Genomic DNA, 20019 nt, shown 5'->3' on the forward strand with positions numbered 1-20019 from the left:
ATCTAGCTTAAACCAGAAGCTCTTGAAGGCTTTTACACATGGAAATGGCATTATTTGGGTTTTAAAATGACGACCCCACCTGCACTATGGAGACTGACTTGGAGGTAGGCATGGTGAATGTGTAAAGACCTGTGGGAAGATACTGTATTAGTATTGGGAAAAAGGAACATACCGTGACTTGAAAAGTGGCAGCGAAGATGAAGTGACTGGGCCTGAGACTTTTTTAGGAGGCGGAATTGATAGCACTCAGTTATTGATCAGGTATGGGACTTAAGAGAGTGGCACAAGCAAGTAGATGCAAAATGGCACCTTCCCTGATGAACATTGACAGGGAAAAAGTTTCAATTTTGAGAAAAATATGAGACATCCAAATGGAGGTGCCAAGTAGGTAGTTTGATGTCTGGGTTCTGGGATAGGGGAGGAAAATTGGAAGTCAGTGTGATATAAAGTTATATGACTATATGGAGGTAGAAGAAATTCTCTAGAGTTTCTCTGGAGAGAGACCCAAGGGGAACCTAAGTGTTTAATGTTGAGGAGTAGAGGGACCTCCAGAGGAAACTAGGAGAGTGTGCTTAAGAGAGGCTGGAGAGAGAGAGAACTTAGCTCAGACAGTTGTCTCAGAGGCCAAGGGGAGTGAACAGAAAGTTGTGTGCTGAGGGGACAGCTAACATGAGGGATAAAATGTGCTGACTGGATTCTGCAGCCAAGTGGACATGAGTCAGTTTTGGTGGTGGTGGTGGTGTGTATGTGAAAATGCAGATTAGAAAGAATTGAGGAGTTGGTTGAGTGAGTAGGAGGTGAAGCAGTAGAAAAAGCAAGGGTATATAGGACTTTCCAGAATTTTTAGGATGGTAAAAACATATGTAAGAGGCGTTTTTTATTCTTAAGGTGAGATAGGATAGAGTGTACTGGGGTGGGCGGGGGGGGGGGGGAGGCTGAGACAAGGAACAAAGATGGAGAAACAGTGCAATCCATGGAATGAGAAGCCCACAAGGCATGAGGGGTGCCTGTCAGACCCAGCATACTTCCTAAGGAAGAAATTCAGTTCAGTTTAATACTCATAGGTATGACCTGTTAGCAGAGTAGAACAGGGGCCTTTTAGTGTTACCGAGTTCTTTTTTCTTTTAATTTATTTTTTAAAATTTATTTATTTTGTCAGAGACAGAGAGCGAGAGTGAATGAGCACAAGCGGGGAAGCGGCAGGCACAGGGAGAGGGAGAAGCAGACCCCCTGCTGAGCAAGCAGCCCCATGCTGGCCTCGATTCCAGGACCCTGGGATCATGACCCGAACCGAAGACAGACGCTTAACGACTGAGCCACCCAGGGATCCCTAGTGTTACCAAGTTCTAATTACGTATATCATGATATAGTCCTTAAATTTATTTCTTGAGTATTTCTATAAAACTTACCAAGCAGAAAATGTCAGCATTTTTTTTTTTTTTTTTTTTTTGATGTGTGAAAATGCTCTGGCAGTTTAGTCACTTGTCAGTCTTATGTCCAAGTACTACCCATCTGTCATGGCCCAGTTGAATCTTCAGAGGAAAGACCCTTCCTCCCTGACCAGAACGGTCATAGCCTGGTGCTTCTTTGCTTCACTTTGGTATTTGTTCTTTCTACGTACTTTTATATCTGTATATACTGCATATATATATGTATATATATGTATATGTATATATATGTATATATATAACTCTTCTTCTTCTCTTCTTCTTCTTCTTCTTCTTCTTCTTCTTCTTCTTCTCTTCTTCTTCTCCTCCTCTTCCTCCTCCTCCTCCTTTGATGATAGAAGGCAAAGCCCATGACAGAAAAATGTCATGTTCCCCAAAACTAGCAGTGACATATATTTAGTTACTGTAAATGTATGTAAATATGTATGTAAATGTAAACATGGGGCAATGATTATTAGTAGATAATTGGAGGAGTTGTATAAAGGAGAATAAGATTTTTGTGGCTTGCATCTGGATTACACAGCCTGAAAAATTATGGCCCCTGATTATAATCTTTTATTTTTACGAGACTTAGTAAAGTGTGTTTTAGAAGCTCCCTTTTACCTTCCATTAAATGAGTAAATTATTTAATAAGTAATAACGACAACTCTGTGGTGGTACTTTACAGTTTACCAACTGCTCTCGTATCATTCATCCATCACACTGAGGATGACTCAGAGATGTGGAGCTAGAGACTTCACAGGGGTTTATCCTAGTCTACGAAGGAAGAAAGCAACGCCCAGGGAGATAATGTGTCAAAAGTCACATACTGGTAAACAAGAGCGCTGAGACCAAAGCTAGGACCCTTGGATCTGGTTTCTTTCAACGTCCTCTATGGCTTCTAGATTTATTTTTGTAGAAATTCAATTGGCCCAGTAATAATTAAATTCAATTTTAAGGAACAACTTGGTTTATTTTATTTAAATGAATTAAAAAAATCACTAACCAGAACAATATCTTGTTTGGAGCTACAGTCTCCTTTTCTTGAACAGGCTTTGGCCTTGTGGTTCAGAACTTCATATGTGGCCCCTACAGCAGACTGGGAAAAACACTGCCAGTGTCACACTGATGCTGTGATTTAGAGGAAGGAAAATAGAAGTGACATCCCTGTGGATAACTGTTAGAGCAACACTAGCCAGCACTGTTCACTATAGTGATTAAACCTAGTATTAGCATTTTACTTATCTATTTTTCTGGGCTTTTTATTCTAATTTCTGCCAACTACTTTTCTCTTTTTTTAAGACCATCATTTTTTGTTAAGGACAATAACTCACCTTCTAATGAAAGAAAAACTAGAAACAGGGAAGGTCATTATCCTTTGGGGGGGCTATAGCTGGCTTTAATTATTTTATTGTTAAAGCTTTCAAAAATTGAAATAGTGTAAATATATAAAATCTATAATTTTAAATTAAAACATTTCATGGGGAAACCTCTGACTAAAATCCTTAAAAAAAATATTTCCATTGGCCATAGCTGATCATTTAAACAGGATAATAGGGGCGCCTGGGTGGCACAGTGGTTAAAGCGTCTGCCTTCGGCTTAGGGCGTGATCCCGGCGTTCCGGGTTCGAGCCCCACGTCAGGCTCCTCCTCTATGAGCCTGCTTCTTCCTCTCCCACTCCCCCTGCTTGTGTTCCCTCTCTCGCTGGCTGTCTCTATCTCTGTCAAATAAATAAATAAAAAAAAGATCTTTAAAAAAAAAAAATAAACAGGATAATAACTTTCATTAAATGGATTCTTTTTTAATTATAGTGACCGAAACTCATAGCCCTCCAAGCTCTAGAATCTATTTTTGCCAGGGGAATTAAGAAATGAAGAACATATACTTTTAAGAAATTGCAGAAAGGCATAAAGTGCTTTTTTTCCTCCTCCTTTCAACACTTTTAAATGTTATCTGAATGAATTACTGCTAAGGGGTAAAACATTTCCTTCTGTTCTCCTATAAATTGTCTTAGACTAGGTATTTGGGAATTGCTGTACAGTGTGGGAAATAGTTGAACCTGGCTGTTTATGAAACCAAAACAAGCAGTTGAGCTATTGAATCTGAAACTAGGTGTTCCCTGCCTAAATAGTTGTGGCTTATTAAAACAAACGAACAAAAATATGCCCCCCCCCCCTCCCCGAATTGTAAGGACTTTTCTTTTCTCCAGGGCAGTTCGTCCGGTAGCTCCGTGTGAACTGTGGACCAGGGTCTCGCTTTGGCCTTGCTGGTCCCCATCACACAGCTCTACTTTCAGTGTCCTGTAAGGTGTACTGCATGGGCGCGCCCCACGGAAAACTAAAAGCCGACTTTGGATTTTCACACCAGGTGAACCTGGCCTATGTGGAAGCCGCGGAGTGCGTTTCCGAACCTGTGAACAGGGAGCCTCCCTCCAGAGAAGCGCAGCTGCTGACTTTGCAAAACATGTCTGAATTCGATATCCTCGTCATTGGAGGAGGAGCGACAGGGTGTGGCTGTGCGCTGGATGCCGTCACCAGAGGTGAGTCCCCACGTGGGCGGATGTTTGCCAGATGGAGGTTTCCTGCCCTGCCACCCTCGCCCCCAGTCAAACATGCGGTGTGCATGCTAGGCTAGTGAGGTCACGTTTCTGTTGTGAAGCACCTTCATAGTTTCTTAATCTAGGCACTTGCACAATTTTACAATTAAACATAGCTGGTATTTTCCACGCAAATGAATTTCTTTAAAAAAGAAAGCTTTCGGTTCCTATGAATTCGTGAAGTTGCTGTTCTTGCTTATTTCTTTCTAATCTCCTAAAGTTAAATACCTTTTAATGAAATAAAAATATTTGTATATCATCTGAAATCGCATTTATGTCAGCGAAGGGTAGAAAAGAGTTGTTAAAATGAATTAATCTATTAAAATCATTCTTTTTGTTCCTGTATCTCTTAAAAGCATTTCTTCCGGTGAAATGTGGCCTTCCGTTTGGGAGACTTGAGTTTATGTGAATTTATGATGGAAAAGACCGTTGCTGACCTGTAGTTCTGTCTCAGGCACCCAGTTGGTCAGCATTAGGAAAGACATGTTGAAAAGCTCTTTAAAAATGGAAACGTGACATGTAAAGAAAGACATTTTAGTATGGAACACCAATGCTCTTCCATATGATAAATTTAATTAAACAATTTGATTTTTGCCTGTAGTTAGTGTGGAGGTTGGGGTGAAGGAGATCTGGGTACATGTCCTGGTTCAGCAGCTTTATTAGATGTGTTTAAACACACACACATGCAAATTCCTTAATTTCTATAAGGTTCCTCACTTTTCAAATAAGGAAAAAATACCTTCTCTGAATGATTGTTGTGAGCATTAAATGTGAAATCATGAAGATGGCTTAAAACAGTGCTTGTCACACAAAATAGAAGCTCAGTAAATTATAGGTAGTATTTATAGCTGCCATTATTATTATCATTATTATTATTATTATTAATTTTAAGTAGGCTCCACATCCAACGTGGAGCTTGAACTCCTGACCCTGAGATTAAGAGTCACATGCTCTACCACTGAGCCATCCAGGTGCCCCTCTAACTGTCATTATTAACAGGAAGGCAAAAGACTTTTATTTTTTTGATTATTATTTTTTAAGATTTTATTTATTTATTTTAGAAAGAGAGCACGTGTGTGCACGTGTGTGTGTGTGTGTGAGAGAGAGAGAGAGAGAGAGAGAGAGAGAGAGCTGGGTGGGGGGAGGTGGGTGCGGAGGGGGAGGGACGCAGTGTGGGGAGCCCACATGGGACTCCATCTCATGACCCTGAGATCAGGACCCGAGATCACAACCTGAACCGAAAACAAGAGTCAGATGCTTAACCAGCTGAGCCACCCAGGTGCCCCTAAGGCAAAAAGACTTTTAGAACCAGTTGTCCTGGAGAAATAATCTTTGTGGTATCCTTAGATGTATCCAATTGGGCTGGGCACTGCTGCAAGGAATTTTGACTGTGGATTATTTTAGTTACTGTATAAGGGTCAATATTTATTGCAGTGTCATACTCAACGGTAATTATTTATTCCATGGAATAATGCTTCTCAGATTAAGTTACTGCCATATCCACCCTAGACTTATACTTAGTTGCCTTACATACCTGGTAGAATTTAGTCTTAAGAAATGAATAATTTTGGCAAGATTTCAGCACATGTGCCGTGAACAGGAAAGTGTCCTATGTTTACTGTGATAGCATAGGACCTGCACTGAAGTTTTAATCCACAGAGACTTCACGGCTTAGGTCCTTTTTGTCACTTCTACATAATGATAAATTCAAAAACAGGCCTTGGAATTTATTATTGTGTTGTCAGGCAGGCCCCAATTTTCATAGAATTCCGTTTTCATCCCTGGTTCATAATTTGTGCCGCATTATCCTCGGACATATTAAACCAGCTGGAAAGAATGGTTGCAGTTATCTCAAGGAATTAGAACTCACCTCTCTCCCCTGGAGGCTTGGGGAGGAGAGTGGAAAGGGAGGGCATGTTTGTAATGTAATGGGAGGTCTTATTTGGGGCTCCCCCTCCCAGGAGTTAGAATTGATCCGGTGGCAATTTTCTGTCCTAGCAGGTCATTTCCCCAGTAGGATTCAGAAAAATATAATTTTTTTGGTGCTTCCAGTTATGTTCGTGTTATGGACTGGAATATATAGCAGTTTTTCAAAATTTTCATTCCACAAATATTCACGGACTGCCTGTTGGATGCATGGCAGTATACAAGATACTAATGAGAATGCAAACTGGATTGACAGTTGACACTTTAAGGTGCTCACAATTCTGCTTGTCTGTATAGACTGGATTACATTATGGAAAATATGTGCTTTTCAAAAGGTGTATGGGCATTATGGATATATAAAGCTGAGGGGCGTTGTATCTGCAGAGGATGGTCAGGAGAAAGCAAGCTGCTATTTAGCACAGGCAGAATTTTAATAGGCAAACATTGCTTGGTGATAATGTTGCAATCTGAGGGCACGAGCAGGAGGAAAAGCATGGAGTCAGTGCCTCTGGGAGACAGCACGTTTCCCTTTGGAGCGTGAACTGTTAGAGGAGGATATGAGAGAAGATGGGGAGGCAGGACTGGGCCTGGTATGCCAGAAGAAGGCCTTTGGACTTCACTGAATAGGCCACTTTGAGACGTTGAAGAGCATTAGATTTGGTGATGAGGAATGGATAGGCTGGCATGGGCATAAGCTTTTAAGACAGACAAAATAGCAAGGAGGTAACTTGATGGTATAGTAGGATAGCAAGAAGGAAGGCAACATGTACAATTGTTTTCTTCCTTCCTGCATCCACCTACCCTCCCTCCCTCCCTCCTTCCCCTCCTCTCCCCTCCCCTCCCCTTGTCTGTCTGTCTGTCTTTCTTTCTTTCTTTCTTTCTTTCTTTCTTTCTTTCTTTCTCTTTCTTTCTTTCTTTCTTTCTTTCTTTCTTTCTTTCTTTCTTTCTTTCCTTTTCCTTCCTTCCTTTCTTTCTTTCTTTCTTTCTTTCTTTCTTTCTTTCTTTCTTTCTTTCTTTCTCTTTTTCTTCCTTTCTCTTTCTTTCTTTTGAGAGGAACGGTCTGAATTATTTCTGTGGTCTCAGAGGAAAAAGCCTGTACAGAGGAGAACCTTAATATACAAATAATAGAAGGCAACGTGTGGAACAAGGATATCAACGATGTGTCTTAGGTTTGGCAGGGAGGTAAGGGACATCTCTCAGGGACAAAAACAAAGGGTAAAGATTCTAAGATATAAAAAAGGGAGCTCGTGTGACCATGAAGAACTGCTTTTCTTCACACAAAAACAAGGAGAGATGTTCCACTTATGGCTAGGAGTAGGGGACTTCCATGTAGAAAAGATTTAGACCTGCCATACAGAGAATGTGATAGGGAATAGGGGTCACTTTGCTGTGGTTAGAAAATGGAAATTTGTTTTCTATGCAGGATACTTGTGTGTGTGTGTGTGTGTGTGTGTGTGTGTGTGTGTGTGTGTGTGTCTGGTATTGCTTAGAGCAGAGGAAGAGAAAATGCACAGAGTAGAATGCAGAATGGAGAACTGACTGGATATTAGTAATAGAAGGAGAAAATGAGAAAAGATTCTATGAAGGCAGAGGGGATTGTTTAAATGGAGACCTAGAACTGGTAGGGGAGTTGAGGGGTATTGGAGAGCCAGGTTCCTTCAAAGAATTAGGGTAGGTCGCAGGACTGAGGGTAATGATAAAGAGGTGACCCCTATTCAGTGCCTTTTCTTCCTTTTCTCCTTTTAAAAAATCTCACTTTCTAGATTTGTATCTTGTTCAAAACCTAGACAAGATTATACTATAGTCATTACTTTGTAGTGTATCACTTTCAAATAACAGTATATTTAATCATGTCTATGCTGTTCATTCTTTTTAATGGCTGAAGAATTCATCCCAAGGATGTTCTTGTGAATGATTCTTTAGGTTTCAAGGTTTTTGTTTGTTTTTCCTATTCAAAACAAAACTGTGAGTCAACTACTGATCCAGCTCTGAGAATAAACAGATTAATAAAATGTGGTTTTTGTCCTCCAGGGGCTTACAGTGTGTTCATCTTTGCTGAACAATTGCATTTGGGGGGGGGGGGCAGTGAAGGACATTCGGTAGTGATGAGCAGGTGACCATGGTCCTGTGAGGATAGTGATGGTGATGATGGTGGTGATGATGACTTTGGGAAGATAAGAGGTTCCAGAGCCTGGCTGTTGACCAGATTTTAAATTTTTATAGTTAGTAATGATTACCTGAATGTCTTATTATATATATGGAGCTTTATATCTATGGAATATCCCTTATAAGAGGGATGGATAAACCTTAGTTTGTATTTCTTTTATTATGCTGGTAGCCCTTTGGGGGGGTAGGATTTATAATTAAAATGTATAGAGATGCTGAAGTTAATCTGTATTTATCCTTTTACTACAATTTCTGATCATATCAGTAGCCCTCTGAAGTGTGAAATAATCATGGGCATTTGGTTAATGAATTGTGCATTGTTGCTGTTCATTCATGGAATTTGCTCTTTTATTATATTTGATGCTTCACTTAACAACAAATTTTGCTTTCTCTGTGTTTGATATGTTTTTACCAAATTATTCCTGATTGTATCCATTAATCTTTAGTCACATTTGACAAAAATAAATTACTGTGATCTTTTAAAGTTACCAGTAATAATTAGATTTTTCAGGACATCAAAGTTTTGGGGGAACCACTAGATGTTAAAGGGCTTGTATAGAAATGTTTGCACAAGCTTTTTGATGAAACACTATGGCCAAATGCAATTTTGGTAATGGATAAACAAAGACGGCAGAAGGCAGAGGAAAAGTCATGAAGTCTTCCTAATGAACATTTATTTGCATTCTTACCCTCTGCATTTTCTTGGGAATCAATTTTCATCTGTTTCATTTGGGAATATGATTTTATAAACATAATATGCACAATTCTCGTCACGTTCTTCTGCAGGTTTCCAGGATCAATAGAAATCGCTTCTCTGTTTAACACTGGGTCCGGTCTCTGGGCAGGAGCCCAGCCTTGAAGTGCAGTTGGAGGGGCTCTGCCCCCAGGGAGAGCTGGAATGAGGAGAATCTGATAAATACAGTCACCCCCTCAGGGTTCTTCAAGGTGTTTTTTTTCAGTTCTTTTTGTTCTTTTATGTGACTTTACCTGTATGTATCAGGGAACACCTAGGGCATTTTTGGTTTAAAATCTGGCTTATAAATTTAACCTTTATAGCTTTTAATTCAAATTCCAGAGAAGACTGCCTCTTGCAGGAGGGAAATGTTAATTCTCTTGTTCAAAAACAGATATACATACCTTTATGTTTATGAATGTATGTGTCTGGTAGTTCCTCGGTTCTCGGTTTCTGCATGTCTAACGCAGTATAGCCCAGTGATTAAGGATACAGGTTGTGGAATTAAAATGAAGTGGGATCTAGTCTTGGCTTGATCACATGCTAGCGTTATGAGCTTCTACAAGTGTCTTAACCTTGGAGAGAGCCTCCAGGTTCCCGGACATAAATGAAAGAACAATGACACTTTTCTGCCGAAGTAAAGGTTTATGAGAGGGCGGAGGTGTGTGCATTGTAGAAAAAGAACAGAAGAGAGAGAGAGCCAGGGAAGATAGCGTGTTCTGGGAATTACAGGTCTGCACCCTCACCCCCTTCTGCTTCCACCCCGCTACCGCCATGACAGAGAGAAAATCCTATTTCAGGATAGTAGACTTGCAACAGGTGAAAGTTTGCAGTTTTCTGAACACTACTGGTTAGACCAGACTGCAAAGTCCTACTAAAATTTTATTGGAAATTTAATGTAATTTTAATTAATATATTGCTTTTCTTTGACAGGAGTTGGGGGCGGGACGTGAAAAATAATGCTAAAGTTTATCTGGAAAACTAAGCCTATGAGATTTACCAGGTGAATTCTGAAAAAAAAAAAAAAAAATGATAGGGGTGCCTGGGTGGCTCAGTTGATTGAACGTCTGTCTTCTGCTCAGGTCATGATCCCAGAGTCCTGGGATCAGCCCCCATCAGGCTTCCTGCTCAGCAGAGAGTCTGCTTCTCCCTCTTCCTCTGCTGTTTCCCCCGCTTGTGCTCTCTCTCTGTGTCAGATAAATAAATAAAATATTTTTAAAAAAGAATAATAATAGAAGGAATAAAGATCTATCAGATATTAAAGTGTATTCTAAATCTACTTCAAATAGTTTACTAAGAAAATATTGAGATAAGTGGAACAAAAGAGCCTAGAAATAGACCTAAATATATCTAAATAGATCTAAATACCTAAAATTCAGAATATGGTAAAAGCAGGGGTGCCTGGGTGGCTCAGTCATTAAGTGTCTGCCTTTGGCTCAGGGTGTGATCCCGGTGTTCTGGGATCGAGTCCCACATGAGGCTCCTCCACTGGGAGCCTGCTTCATCCTCTCCCACTCCCTCTGCCTGTGTTCCCTCTCTCGCTGGCTGTCTCTCTCTCTCTGTCAAATAAATAAATAAAAACTTAAAAAAAAAAAAGAATATGGTAAAAGCAGCATTTCAAATCTGTCATTATTAGTTATTTAATAAGTGGTGTTGGAGTATCCACTTCCCAGGTTTTTATATGTATTTGAATATGTATATGTTCTTATGTGTACATAGATACACGCACATACACACATAAATACATATGTATATATATATTCTATTTGTCATATTCCAGGTGAACCAAGGATATAACCCATAAAACACCATAAACCTTATTAGAAGAAAGTATATGTGAATATTAAAAAAAAAAATGGAGTAAGAAAGGTATTTTTAAGCAGGACACCAATAGAGCCATTTTCCTTTTGGAAAATTTTGCTAAATCTGATTTCCTAAAAATTAAAATTTATCTGTGGCAAAAATATAATAAACACATGTGATATTGGGAAAATATTTATAACCTAGCAGACAGGGTTTGTTTCATATTGTTTTCAACTTTTCTATATCCTTTGCTTTAATATGTCTATGACAGACAGTGTATGGCTGGATTCTTTTGTGTTTTTTTAAGAGTTTATTTATTTATTTATTTATTTATTTATTTATTTATTTAAGTAATTTCTATACCCAACATGGGGCTTGAACTCCTCACCCCAATATCAGGAGTCATATGCTCTTCCAACTGAGCCAGCCAGGAGCCCCTGGATTTTTTTTTTTTTTTTTAAGGCTTAATAGATAGACTCTATCTTTATTTTTTAATTAAGTTTTTAATTTTGATTCCAGTTAGAATCTGTCTTTAGGTGAATTTGATCCATTTAAAGATAGATTCTATCTATTAAACATAAAGAAAAAAAATGGAACTTGATCCATTTCCATTTGTTTGGATCCCACATGCATTTATTTTGTATTTTTTATGTTACATCTTTTATTTTGCTTCTTTTCCTTCCTTCTTATCAGTCATATGAAACACTTTTGTGTCACTCTGTTTCCGTATCTTAAACTTATACATAGAGTCCTTTCCACACTCGAGTCCCATCAGAGACTTTTCCCAGAGTCAGGTCGAGGCTCTCGACCTGCATTGATATTGGGCATTGTGCAGACCAGTTGTTGAGCCGGCTGGTGATTAGGTAGGTGATACTTTCTGTGTCTGTCTTCCTACCTCCTAGGTATGTGCCCGCAGATAGTCCACAGCCCTGGACAGTGGTCAGCAGAAGCATATCCACCATCATTCATAATGGGTGAAGCCCTTCTTCAGTTCCCAGCATTCAGGTGGTCAGTCTGGTTTCCTCACCTCTCCTTACCAGGGAGACCTGTATTCCTCTTGCCCTTCAGGAATTGAATTTTTGGTTGCTTTTGCCTGTTTTAGACCCAGGGCTCAGCAAGACAGAGGCTTTTGGCCTAACCAGTCTGCTCTGAGTTTCTGCTACATTTCTGATCCCAAGTGTGTTTATTTTTGAGTCAACAACGTTCTTTATACATAGAGATCATTTATCCTGTGTTTGCAGACAAGGAGGAGTTCAAAGCTGAACTCCTAACGCCATATTGATCAAAATTTTACTTACAGCAATTTATAATAGCAAAAACCTGAGGTCTGGTTTAATAAATTGGGTACATTCAGGGGCGCCTGGGTGGCACAGCGGTTGGGCGTCTGCCTTCGGCTCAGGGCGTGATCCCGGAGTTCTGGGATCGAGCCCCACATCAGGCTCCTATGCTGGAAGCCTGCTTCTTCCTCTCCCACTCCCCCTGCTTGTGTTCCCTCTCTCGCTGGCTGTCTCTATCTCTGTCAAAAAAAAAAAAAAAAAAAAATTAAAAAAAAAAATTGGGTACATTCAGTTATTGAAAAGAGGTTTATACCTATTTTCAGGGAAAATGGCTAAAGTGTCATAAATTGGAAAACAAGTTGTGAAGAATGAATTTATTATGTGTTTAAAGCAAAAGGGTACACAGGTTGTATACTTTCTTTCTTTCTTTTTTTTTGGTTGTATACTTTCATAAGCATATTAAGTTTTGATAATACATACGGGATATTTTTATCATTAACATTGGTTTTGTCTGGATTTTGTAACCAGGAAGCCAGTGATGTATTAGTGTCTCTTTTCATCACTCTCAGTTGTTTGGCTATTCCTCCTCTCTTTGAACACTGGCAGTTTTTATAAGAAAAAAGTAAAAAGAGGAAGCAACAACAGCAACTCCCTTCTTCTCTCGTAACTGTATTACTCTCATTAATGTTATAGCTTAATGCGTTTTGGTGCCTCCATACTCTGATCTGTGTGTACTTCAGGAACATAAAGTATGTTAATGATACATTCTGCTGCAACGTGGTTATCTCCATTAATAGTTTATCTGTGTCCTAATACAAATAGCAATAGTATTAAGTAACCAATCCAATATTATATAATCCTGTAAAATGTTAACATTCATTGTTAGAAAAAACTAGGCCAACGCATAGGATTCATATTGCTGGGGATTAACAAGCCGGGTTTACTCTGCACTGTAGCGGAGTGCTATTTTTTTTGGAAATCCATCTTTCATATAAAATGTTCAGCCTTTGGGTTAGTCCCTTGTCTTATTAATGGCGTTGGCTTTCTGAAATCCAAAGGTAAGTGCCCAAAGCTTTTCTAAAGAAAGATAAACTTTCCTTTCCTTAAACTACATCATTTTTCCTTCATGGGGTATGGGGCTTTAATACTTCTGCTATGGTACTAATGTACAGAGTGTCTGCATTTTTTGATTTGTATATTACCTTGGTGTCTCTGCTAGGTAATTCACAGAAATTACTCTCTCCTTTCTATTTAAAAATATCTAAATAATGCCATATCCGAAAATTTATTCTAATGAAATAATTAAAAATGCAAAGAGTTTAAATGAAAATATGTTGCGGTACTATCTGTGATAGTGAAGGTATGAAATAACCCAAATGTTCAAAAATAGGGAATTGAATATACATCATTCTAAATATTTAATGTTATCCTATTCATACATTAAAAATAAAATTATAGTAAAATATGTATTGACATGGAGAGATGTTTACAATAAATAACGTTAAATGAAAAAATGGAATATATCATATGATCCTATTTTTGTAAAAATGTACATATGTGATTATATACGTGCATAGAAAATGGGAACGTTTAAATGTTCACAAATGTCAGCTGTGGTTATCTCTAAGCAGTGCGATTACAGGAGAGTTTTATTTTGTTCTCTTTACTTCTCTGCATTTATTATATTGAGCATGTTTTCATGCATAATAAGATAATCAGTAAAAGGTATTAAAATATATTTCTGTTCTGTAGCATGTTGTGAAAGTTAAATGTCGTACCATTCTTCCCCTTAGAAGGTAATTACTCCTCTGTATTCATGCAACTGTCTTGAGCCACAAATTGGTGTAGTCGAAAGTGCTGGGTAGCTAGACGTTCTCACTCAGGTCTGCAAAGGCAAAGCTGTAAAGGGCTGTATTTAGTTCCTGCCCCTTGCCACACATCCCTCAGGACACAATCTGAACTTGCTAAACGATGGGTTGAAGATGATGTTGACTTTATTCTTCCACTGTCCTAACCTTGTTATCCCACCCAAGATTTCCAGAGTAATTTCACTCCGAATATTAATACGTCTCCACTGTCATGAAATTCCTCTGAATACCCACTAAAAGTAATCAATAATAAAAAATAAAATAATAAAATAACAGTACCACTCCTAAATGTTCTGGTTCATCTCAGCAGTGATAGAGCTCATTGCTTTCCATAAAAGGTAACTGCTAAAGAGAAAAGAAAAAAACAAAAACCATTCCTCATAAAATCTTCAACTAGTTTAGTTGAGTTACTGTAAATGCACAGAGAGGTTAGCCCTTCAGCGCCAAGCACGAGGGGAGGCCATTATTTCTACTCTGAGGGAAGATCTTCCCGAGCTCCTCAAATCCACAGCCAGGAGCAGTTGCTTGAAGCCTGGGTACATTATTGTTGATGTCCTTCACACTTAATTATTTTACCTAAGAACACAAAGTGTTAGCATTAAATGTCACTTAAAAATACTGTTCATTCTCTTTAAGAAGGTAAAACAGTACCTGTTTTCACTTCCCTGCTTTATACTTAAAGTATCGGAAAACTGAGCTCTTAATTTTGGATCAGTAATTTTTGAGGGGAGGACAGTGTTGTATTTTTGAGGGGTGAAACAGAAAGGAACATATTAGGTAATGGAACTGTGTAAGGTTATAATAAGGCTTTTAAAATTTCATTGTCTTTGCTATAGTCGGTTAATCAGTTAACAATATATTTCTGAGAAACAGAACTTCTAGTAATGTCTTGATTTTGCATCAGTTTCCTCCTCCCTCATTCCATTGTTCTCATTCAACAAAAATGAGAATACATTTAGTGTGTAATAGGAGTTAGAAATTTAAAAATATTTTCTTTTTTTTCGAATATCTAGGGTTTTTTTGGTGTGTGGTTCTGAAAACTTTTGGTAATACTTTTAGGTTACATGGTGCTTGAATATATCAATTTAGCTATAACTTTGGGGGTTCCATTTTTATGTTTTTTTGTTCTGGAAGAAGCAGTATCATTTTGCTCCAGAAATTCTGGTGGGTAGCTTGATGATATGACACTAGAAATAATAGGACAAGCAAAACAGCCTGGTTTGACAGAGAAGCCCATTTTAACTTTTGTTGGTATTCACTAGGGTTTCTCACATAAATACATGTGAATAACTTTTTTAAATGTCCAATACTTGCAAAAGCAGTTTTGAGGCTTTAAAGTGTTAGCTCTCACTTACATATCCTGAAATATCCTCCTGAGATGGCTTGCTAATTCCTAGAGTAGTTCCCTGCCTCACACTCTGTCAGTTTAGGAAAGAAAAAAAAAAATCCATCCTGATAACATAAGCCCATGAAATTCTCTTTTCATATCACTCCATTACCATCTTCTGTCTTGTGAGGAAGGACTCTTCATTGCCCGGCTCCTGCTGTTTGGCACACATCCCCTAAATGGTCTGCACCCATCTCTTCTCCCCCTCCACCCCTACTCTCCCCGCCCCCCCCCCCCGAGAGATCTTTCAAGAACATTAATCTGATTTTTCAGCTTAAAACACTTTGGTGGTTCCCCTGACAGCACAATCGTGTTTCTCAAAACAATATCTGAGAATTTCTGGAAAAAAATTGAAATTCTATTCTTTTTATAATCATCATAATAAAAAAAATCAACCAGCAATACCCTTCTCAAACTGGATAACTCGGAGCTGAGAACAGTGTTCAGGTTTCACACTTCTGTGGCTTTGATGCCAAATCTTGTATTTTCTGACAAAGCACTTGCTTCTCAAACCAGTCCACGACTTGGAGCCCTGTTCTCAGAGGCATTTTCCTTTTCAGGAGACTCAGGTGTTATTTACTTGTGAGAAACAATTGTCCATTGGACAGTGTCCAAATTCCCCAGGGTGGATGAAAGGCCCTTTGTGATCTGCCTTTTACTATTCCTGCCCCTGGATCTCCTTCACATTGTCCCCAGCCCCTGAGTGACAAGCGGGCCCCTAGATGAGTTGGGCCATCTCAAGCATTTGCCTTTCTCTTGCTTCACTACCGGGTTGTTTTTTGTTTTTTGTTTTGTTTTGTTTTGTTTTGTTTTGCCAGTAATCATTCCCTCCCTTCCTATCTTGAACACACACTCCTCCATAAACTCAGCTTTTCTTGAAGACCCCAACCCCAGGTGCAATTAGAAACTTAGACTGTGCTTGCAGTTATAATCACACAGGGACTCGTGCCATCAATAAGCTACCCCAAAATTGAGTGGCCTGAAACAACCTTTGCTATCACACAGTTTTGGTGGGTCAGGGATCTGGGTGTGCCTTAGCCTGGGTTCTCCGGCTCTGAGTCTCAAACAGGCTGCCGTGCTTCCTAGCAACTCCGGTAGTCGTTGCCACGATTCACTTCCTCACTGGTGGTTGGACTTAGGCCTCAGTTCCTTGTGACCTGTTGCCTGGGGGCCTCCCTTAGTCCATGGTCTTAAAACATGACCATTTGCTTCATCCTAGTAAGCAAGAGAGGGCAAGAGAGAGTTATGGGCAAGACAGAGAGAGCGGGAGTCACAGTCTTTTGTAACCTCATCACAGAAGTGGCATGCTGTAACGTCGTATTCTGTTCATTAGAAGCAAGGTGCTAGGTCCAGTCCACGCTTCAGGGTACGGGATTCCATGCCGGGAGGTGGGGATTACTGGCGACAGGCCCAGGTGGGGAGCCAGGGGCTGGACGGGAGGGCTCTCTCACTCTCATGTCCCTGCCTCTCATGGGGCAGGCATCTTGGTGCCATGACTGGGATTCCAAGGTTAAATGAGAGGTATAGTTTAAATAATCTGGCTCTTAAGTGCCCTTTGAAAGTCAATTCCCTCACCTGATTTTCAGCTGAAGACACAATGGTCTATTTTAGCGCAGGAAGATCTCTCTGTTGGACTTTCTAAGAAAAGGCGAAAAAACTCCCCCAGGCAGAGTCTTCTTAAGAGATTACAAATGTAATCTTGACTATGCAATTTTAGGTTTATATCCTGATTTTAACTTCTTCTTCTTTTTTTTTTTGTTGTTGTTTTAGGAAAATAGCGCTCTTTTTTTTTATTATTATATTATGTTAGTCATCATACAGTACATCCCTGGTTTTTGATGTAAAGTTCGATGATTCATTAGTTGCATATAACACCCAGTGCACCATGCGATACGTGCCCTCCTTACTATCCATCACCAGCCTATCCCATTCCCCCACCCCCTCCCCTCTGAAGCCCTCAGTTTGTTTCTCAGAGTCCATAGTCTCATGCTTCATTCGCCCTTCCTGATTTTAACTTCTAACCCAGAGTAAGAGAAGAGTTCTCTGTATCTGCAAATCCAGCGCCTATAAATCTGGTGCACTTACTTGCCGCTCTCTGGGCTGGGAGCGGCTGACAGCTTGGTCCGTGCCGAATTCATTTCTCACGCCAGCACTTTGCCTGGCACTTACGTTCTCCATATTCTTTTAAAATATATGTGCTAACTTGACATATTTTCCTGTTTTTTTTTTTTTAATACATTCAGTACTGAATTTACTAAGCATATCTGATAGAGTTTTCACCGTCGAGACTTTAGCAGATTTTTGTCCGGCATAAATGCTTCAAAAGTGTGACCCGGGGCCACAGTACCTGTAATTTCTGTGTTATTTTGCAGTTAGTTAGAGCATTAGCACTTTTGCCCTTGAATCAAAGTTCTCTGCTTTTCTTCCCTGGTTTCCAAACATTTTGTCCTTTTGAGTCAAGGGAATCGCCCTGATTTTATCATGACATTTGGGTACAATATTTAAACTGTTAAAAGTTATAAAAACGACCCTTTGGTATTAAATGTAATAAATGCCTCTGAATTGAATACATGCACAGATTCTCTTATATGAGCTTTGCGAGCCCAAACTTCTCTAGTTACATATTCTCATTGTAATTGGATTCTATGACATTCTCTCATCCCCTATGAGTATGCCAGGCATTGAACGTTCCTCATGGCTTGGCGTTGATGTATACGTTGCGTCGTTTGAAGTGTGGGTTTCATCTCTAACTGGTGTATGGCACTTGTAGTTCTGTGGGTCCTACCCAATCCCGAAGCAGCAGGGATGGCTCTGTAAGAAAAGAAAACAAAACAAAGCTGGTTTCATCCCTAAGAGGTTTACTGCAACCCTCAAAGAAAGGGGCAGAGACATGACTTCTAGAACCAACCTCTCTTTGCTCAGCCTCACCTTTACTGAGAATATTGTCTTGTCTTTACTCATGGATACTCTGCACTGGGTTTATTTGTCCTGGCTTGTATTTTTCTTTGTAATTCTATAATACTGTGCTTGCGTGTCTTAGACTATAAATCCCTCAGTGTCAGAGGTCATTCTCTTCCTTCTTCTTCCCTTTTGATGCTTTTGGTCTCCCCCCCCCCCCCATTTTATACCCACTCTAACACCACTCCAGAAATAGCAGCCAGCACATAGGAGGTCCGATCTAGATTTATGGATGATGTGTTAAACTGGAGACGAGGGGCTGGAACATGTGAGAGGCTTGTAGTAAGGGTGACTGTGAGTTCCACAAGGCTTTGAAACAACACTGAGTTAACTCTGCATGGGTCAGGATGGGTGCCAGGCTCTCCTTTGACCCTCTAAATGCCCCGGAGTATGTTACTGCCATGAAATTGTACTGTAATATTTTCTAGTTGTGCCTCATTCACAGTTTAATACGCTTCTAGTTCTGGTTTGACTTTTCCCCCAGGAAGAGGCTAAAATCTCTTCATTATAATATAGACAGTGTACTGCACTTTGAATACAAATTTATCCATGTTCAGAGTCATTTTTCTTGTGATTGTCTCTACCCTGGAGAAGTGCCTTTAATGAATTACATACAAATTGTGTAATTTAAGAAGTTAATTTGGTTTTCTGGTTACACAGGACTAAAAACAGCCCTTGTAGAAAGAGATGATTTCTCATCAGGGACCAGCAGCAGAAGCACTAAATTGATCCATGGTGGTGTGCGGTATCTTCAGAAGGCTATCATGAACTTGGATATTGAGCAGGTAATTGTGTATGCTGGTTGTTAAACAAAAATTGCGACTATGCTTTTTTCTACCCAATTAAATCAGGTGTTTTTTTTTTATGGCTTTTAACATTTCTTCCTGTTGGAAATACCTATTTAGTGTGTATTCTGCTGGAATATCTTTCAGGAGAGGTGTGCCGGCTCTTTCCTGTAGCATCATGTTTATGGGTAATCAGGGGCTTTTTCCATGCAGGCATGTCAAGGTAGCAAATTTACAAAATCACCTTTGGATATGTTGCGTTTTGACAATCGTGATGGTTTGTTTGTTTGTTTGTTTTGCCCACGGCTACCCAAGTGCTACTTTCCAGGCAGTTTCGGGGGGCCGTGTTGTAATACAGGAGTGTTAAATTGAGCCTCTTAACTGTAACTGCTATCATCCGCTCGTATTGCCACTGACATGTTCTTAAGGAAAAGATGATCTGAGTCATGCTTTTCTTATGTCACACTTTATTGTGTCCAGTCTGCCACCATTTGAAAACTGCCAAGGCAGTGTGGAAGATGACATTTCCCAGAGGGGTAAAAAAAATCAGTTGAACCTCCCTATCTGCTTCTGGTACATGAAAAACACAGCAGTGCTAACTTGACATTGTCAGTTTCGAATGTGTCCTCTTTTCTTCTGTGTCTCTTCGGCATCATGATGGATGCAAAGAAAAGAGCATGGGACCTAGAGTCAGATGACTCGTGATGTGTTCCAGCTGATTTATTCAATGTCTATGAGCCTCAGTTTTCTCATTTTTAAATTAGTGTTACAATAGCAATGCTGGCTTTTCAGAGAGGCATAACGAAGACGAAAGGAGTCAGAACAAAAGCTTTTCTGTAATCTGTAAAATACTGTGCAACTCCTAAGTATTATCTCTGCTTGTGTTAGTGGAGGCAAGGGGGGAACATTTAGCGTGAATTTGAACAATCTGTTATTTCCTACACGGGGAAATATTATAGAGGACTGAGAAGGCGGACAATACAGAGAATGCAAGATAAATTGTTACAATAATCTTGTAACTCAAGTCAGGAAAAGATCTTACACCTGGGAACTCTGACAGCATGTTTTTCTCCTATGCAAATACAGTTAAGGT

General features: G+C 39.5%; 1 protein-coding gene across 4 annotated transcripts in view; it reads left to right on the forward strand.

Moving 5' to 3' along the window:
• GPD2 (glycerol-3-phosphate dehydrogenase 2) overlaps nt 1–20019 on the forward strand; it is a 136503-nt gene that overhangs the window by 52252 nt on the left and 64232 nt on the right. For all 4 annotated transcript variants that reach the window (XM_045781690.2, XM_045781683.2, XM_045781699.2 and 1 more), the window contains exons 3-4: nt 3795–3966; nt 18802–18926. In XM_045781690.2, the coding sequence (XP_045637646.1) occupies nt 3795–3966; nt 18802–18926 (297 nt within the window). The remainder of the gene's footprint in view (nt 1–3794; nt 3967–18801; nt 18927–20019) is intronic.

Source organism: Ursus americanus, chromosome 1 (assembly GCF_024610735.1).
Source record: "Ursus americanus isolate L20-20 chromosome 1, mUrsAme1.1.p, whole genome shotgun sequence".
Classification (NCBI taxonomy): domain Eukaryota; kingdom Metazoa; phylum Chordata; class Mammalia; order Carnivora; family Ursidae; genus Ursus; species Ursus americanus.